At 37.3% G+C, this 5,580-nt stretch overlaps 1 protein-coding gene across 1 annotated transcript; it reads right to left on the bottom strand.

Moving 5' to 3' along the window:
- Nucleotides 1–933: 933 nt before the first annotated feature.
- Nucleotides 934–5,580, bottom strand: LOC107803437 (ras-related protein RABE1a). Its single transcript, XM_016627154.2, has 9 exons — nt 5,442–5,580; nt 5,196–5,316; nt 3,084–3,156; nt 2,860–2,960; nt 2,374–2,439; nt 1,997–2,094; nt 1,742–1,804; nt 1,575–1,667; nt 934–1,299 (listed from the first exon to the last, which is right to left on the bottom strand). The coding sequence occupies exons 2-9, from the start codon at nt 5,266–5,268 to the stop codon at nt 1,216–1,218; spliced, it is 651 nt and encodes a 216-aa protein (XP_016482640.1). The 5' UTR covers nt 5,269–5,316; nt 5,442–5,580; the 3' UTR covers nt 934–1,215.

Here is a 5,580-nt window from a genome sequence, read left to right as displayed (position 1 = left end):
GTGCGATGGCTCAAACCACCTGCGCAAATAGTCAAGCTGAATAGTGATGGAAGTTGCTCTAACGGGGCAATGTGGAGGGGGAGGAATTATTAGAAATCAAGAAGGAAAGTTCATTATGGCATACCCCATCTCCCTAAGAGAAGGCACTAGCAACTACGCAGAAGTAGAAGCACTTCTCTTTGGACTAAAATGGTGTGCGGACAGAGATCTAAAGATGACTATAAGAGAGTCTGACTCGCTTCTAATAGTCAAGTGTGTCAAAAGGGAGTGGAAGCCACCATGGAACATCAACAAGCAAATTAAAGTGATCCAGAAAATGATTGAAGATCACAGCTTCAACATCAATCACTGCTTCAGAGAAGCCAACAGACCTGCAGATAGTTTAGCAACTCTGGGTCACAGAATTGAGGGAAACATGATCTTCAATCTTTTCTCTAATCTCCCTGACCATATAAAGGGCCTAGTCAATATGGACAAATGGGGCTTACCTGCCTTTAGAATTAAGCCCACAAAACCTTCTAACATCATCTATGATCCGCCTTGAGCATACTCTGTTTTTGTTATCCTTTAACTAGGGTATAGAAGATTAGTCACATCTCAATGATCATGTACAAAGCTTGGGATGCCAAACTCTAATTGTAACTTTTTGCACATCAATGATCAATGGTGACTGTTTAATTAAAAAAAAAAATGCTTCAATGTGGGTGTTAGTTACCTAGTTTTGATGTTTCTTGGTTGTTAGTCTTTGAGAAATTGGCTTCTCAGAGAAACATCGATTGACTAAAATAAACTGAGTCCATTCCCACCCAAACACAATGCTTTAATTCATTTGCTTTTCTTTGTAAGCACCTTCATTAATCCAAAATTACTTCAATAATCACATAATGGAAAAGCCCTACCCTAGCAACAAATCAACCACGCTTTCTACAAGTAAGCAAGATCCAGGTAGTCATCATAAAAGTTGTATTTGCGTACACATAAGATTCAGAAACAGCTAGGTTACAAATATCCTTGAGCTAATGGAAAGGTGTTAGCAACAAATTTGCCTTCTCAATTAATAGTCAACCTATCTTTCACACGTTAAATTTCAAAAGAATGACCAATAAAGATATTACAATCCCCAAAGATATTGCCTTCAACTTTAGCTTTTGCTTTGCTTTTCTTGGTGGTTTAGAGCCTAGCAAGTGCAAATGCACCTGTAATACCCAACCATTTTTATGAACCACAGCAAGCTGATTTCTGGGCAGCTTGACTACCTCCAGCTCCTGCATCTGGTTGATTAATCTTGAGCGTCGAAGGCTGCAACGTCAACTAAAGAGTTCAGTATTTGGAAAAAAAAAGATATAAAGGATATCTGGTTCTCGTCTTTGTTCCTCTCCCTACCCTTCTCTAAATTACTCTTAGGGGTCATTTGGTACTTATCCCATCATTTTAGTGTAAAAATTATCGCGGGATTAGCTAATACCCCAAAACAAACATGGGATAAAGTCAATCCCAAACTTTATCCGAGATTATTTTTATCCCATGTACCAAACGACCCCTTAAGAATTTACCAAACTAGTTAAGTTATTCACCTCAGCCTTGGAGTCTGTGTCTGCTAGCCTTTGCTTTATATCTCTTGCTATTGAGAAGAAAACTTGTTCCACGTTAAGATTTGTCTTTGCACTCTGCAATGAAACAGAAAGAGTTAGTAAAGGCAAACATACCAGCATTTCTTTCTAGGTTGCCGAACCATACTTACAGTTTCGAAAAACTTAATCCCATACTCATCTGCAAGTGCTTGGCCCTTTGAAGTAGGAACAGCCTACAAAAAGGTTCGTTTTGACCAAATATTAGATCTTCATTGAAGCACAAACCACCAAACTACTTCTATTTCTATCCATTTCTCTCTTCTTCTTTCCTAATTTGGGTATATTGTGTCTTGTAACCCCTAGGAGTGGGGAGGAAAGGAGCAGGAAAAATTAAAGATAAAGAATCAGCCCAAGCGAGAACCTACCCTCTTGCTTTCATCCATGTCAGCCTTGTTCCCTACAAGTATTTTGTTGACATTGTCTGAGGCATGCTGCTCAATGTTACGAATCCAGTTCCTAATGTCTGCAGATAGGATCAAACAGTTACAAACATCCCCCAGGAGAGGAAAAAGAAAAGTAAAGAAAGGAAAAAAAGGACTTTTAGTCAGGGAGTACGGAATAATGCAGAAAACAGATAAAGATATGAACTAATGCAGCAATTTAAGAGTTTTAAGTGCAGAAAACAGATCAAGATATGGAATAATGCAGCAGATTCAGTGATTCACCAAAGTCGTAAAAGAGGTTAAAGTTCACATATGAACTACATTTCAAATTATAGGAGTATCAGCACAAGGAACCTTACTGTTAAAGGAGGATTCGTCAGTAACATCATACACCAACAATATACCCATGGCTCCACGATAGTAAGCTGGAAAAATTTGTAATCAGAAAAAGAAGCAATAAGTTCACAAGTAAGCAAAACACAGGGATCTAAAAAGAAGATCATATTTTCGTTTTAATACGAAAAGCAACTTATTGATGAAGATGAGAAATAGTTATAAGGATAAAAGTTCACAAGCTTAATTCAACTTTGAAAAACAATATGATACAGAAGATCAATTATAATCAACTCTCTTCTTAGGGGGCCAAGAGATAAAGGTCACACAGAAATGTAGGGAAGAAACAGAAGGGAGAGGAAAACATCATAAGACCTAATCCAGAGAAGGTTCGATTAAAGTAAGCAAAAACGAAGAGAATCTCTCACTTATGACGACCTTTCACACCAGAATCCTTTATAACCTTGAAAACAACAGGAGAACTTTTATCAATGAACAACCATAAAGCATACCAGTAGTGATAGTCCGAAACCGTTCTTGACCAGCTGTATCCCATATCTGAAGCTTGATCCTTTTTCCATCAAGCTCAATGGTCCGAATTTTAAAGTCAATTCTGACAAGAATAAAACAGATATAAGCATTGAGAAGCAACTGTACACGGAAGTGTAACCAGGCACATAATTCTCAGGAGAGTTCTGAAGAAAACACAGAAGTGTAACTATGAGAGAGAACTCACCCGATGGTTGTGATAAAGCTTGTCGTGAAGGAACCATCAGAGAAACGTAAAAGAAGGCAACTCTTACCAACACCTGCAGCGTGCACATCAAAGAAACAATTGGTCATAAAAGAAATCCACTATCACTTTCTTTAAAGTGATGCAAATACATTACATAAACTCCAGGTACAATGAAGAAGATGCAGAATAAGAAGCTCAGAACTTCCGGAGAAAAGGAGCAGAAAAATAGAAATTGTCTGGACCAAGGCGCAGAATCCAAAAAGGAGAATAAAGGACTGTTTTTCTTTCTAAAAAAGAACCTTTTTTCCTTTTTAGAGAGAAGAGAATAAAGGAATCCCCTAATCACAAAGGAACAGGGGAAAATATTCATTTACTCCTAACGAACACAGAACGAACAGAACATGCAACTGAACAAATATGGCTACAGTAGTCTGTCATTCTTCAGAATCATGCTTCACCGACATAGATCTAAAACTCATATTTAGTGGTTAATTCATGGATGCAAATGCAATAGAGAAAGCAATATGGTAACATCTGAAGCTTTTTCAGAAGATATTTGCTGGTGACGCAGATTATCTCTGAGTACTTAAGCTAATCAGAGTTTCTTGAGATCCTTAGTAAATAGCTAGAGTACATCTCCTCGAGCTCAAAGGCGCACATATCAAAGTTGACACATCCAGATGCTGCTACTGGTCCTATAATTGACCCCAAAACAGCCATATGGCTAGCATTATTAAAATGATAGCTACCAACTTAACAAGACAAGTATAAACAGTGACAAGATATGCAGACAATCCACATTCTCTCCATTAATCAGAGAACAGTAACTGATTTCTGATGCAATCAAACGACAAAAATGTTCTTCCTGCTTTTATTGTGCATGCTGCGGACATGCCTAAGAATAATCCTCCTCAAAGACATCATTAAACCGTTTAATCGTTTATAGAGTTATTTCACAACTTTGGTGCAAGAGAGACCTGGATAAAGACAAAAGTGCTCATCCATACTAGGAGCAAGATGTAACCATAAGCAAATTCCCTTTTGATAATCTAATCCAGTTGCTTCAGTCAATCTGCAGACATTTATGTGATGGTAAAAGCTTAAGAGAGAAGCTCATCCTGAGACTCTTTAAAACATGAACAATCCCTACCATTGCTTGACAATTCTTGATAACAAGAACAAAAGCAAAACCCACCAAGCAAAACATATCCCTCACTACATACACAAGAGTGATAGACCCTGATAAAATAGTCAATCAATCAACTACGTCCGATTTGTTGGCGTACGCTGAATCCTCTGCATGTACTCCATTCTATCCATTCAACATTCGGAAGATTCATCCTAATGCAACTATATTTAATCTGCCCATCAACCTAGCACAACCCTCCTCCTGGATTTGGGACCATTTATGGAATAAGAATCTCACACTTATCAGATAGTACCAAGTAAGATCATGGCTAATTTTGACACCTAATACATCAACATATTCCATACGGAAATTATATGTGGTAATCACTACTGGTCCAGCAGATATTACTACGCGCTCATTAATACTAAAAATGCTACTCCCTGCATCCTAATTTATGTGACGTTGTTTGACTAATGGAGTTTAAGAAACAAAATAAAAACTTTTGAAGCTTGCTCCCTAAAACAAGCCATAATATCTATGTGGCTATAAATCATGGGTAGATTTGAAAATACAAAGTTAAATTGTTTACAAATATAAAAAGTATCATTTTTTGCAATAGACTAAAAAGGAAGGAGTGTCGCATAAATTCGAACGGATTATTTTTAATCCCTAGTCATGTCACGGGGACAAATATAACAAACTTGCAAGCTAATTAACATGCGAAGTCATTAAATGAACCAAATCTAGACAAATCAAAAAATCTGTACACGTCCAAACCAAATCGTTAAAAAAATAGATTTTCTGAGCAGATGCTAGATCCGTACAGAAGTCAACTAACGGATCCTAAAAATGTAGCCATAGATCCGAATTTTTTTAAATTTCTAAAGCTAATGCTAATATCTAAAAAAAATTCGAACACAAAATTTGTGATCTGTGAAAAAGGATTGGAAAGGAAAATGAGGAAAATGTGTTAGATTACTGACCACTATCGCCGATCAAAAGAAGCTTTATGAGGTAATCATAGTCCGCTCTAGCCCTCGCCGGTGGTGCGGCCATTGAACAATCAATTCGTATATGATATTACACACACAGACACACACACCTCTGGAATCACAGAAAATGATCAAATTAATAACAAAAAAACACAATTAATAAGCAACAAAAAGCAGATCAAAATCTACAAAAATGAATCTAATGATTTTCACAGAGAGATAGAGGAGGGGGGTTACCAATTGGCTATTCTTCGCACTTTGTGCTGCGTGCGCTTAGCAAAATTGTTCGAAACGAAGAGAGTGGGGCGGGTGATCACGCGCTTTATGTAGAGAAATGGAAAAGTTTAACGTGGTGCGTTTTGATTGGATATGAGGA

Source organism: Nicotiana tabacum, chromosome 18 (genome assembly GCF_000715075.1).
Source record: "Nicotiana tabacum cultivar K326 chromosome 18, ASM71507v2, whole genome shotgun sequence".
Taxonomy (NCBI): Eukaryota; Viridiplantae; Streptophyta; class Magnoliopsida; order Solanales; family Solanaceae; genus Nicotiana; species Nicotiana tabacum.
Note: the sequence above shows the minus strand (reverse complement) of the source record. Positions and strands in the feature narration are given on the sequence as shown.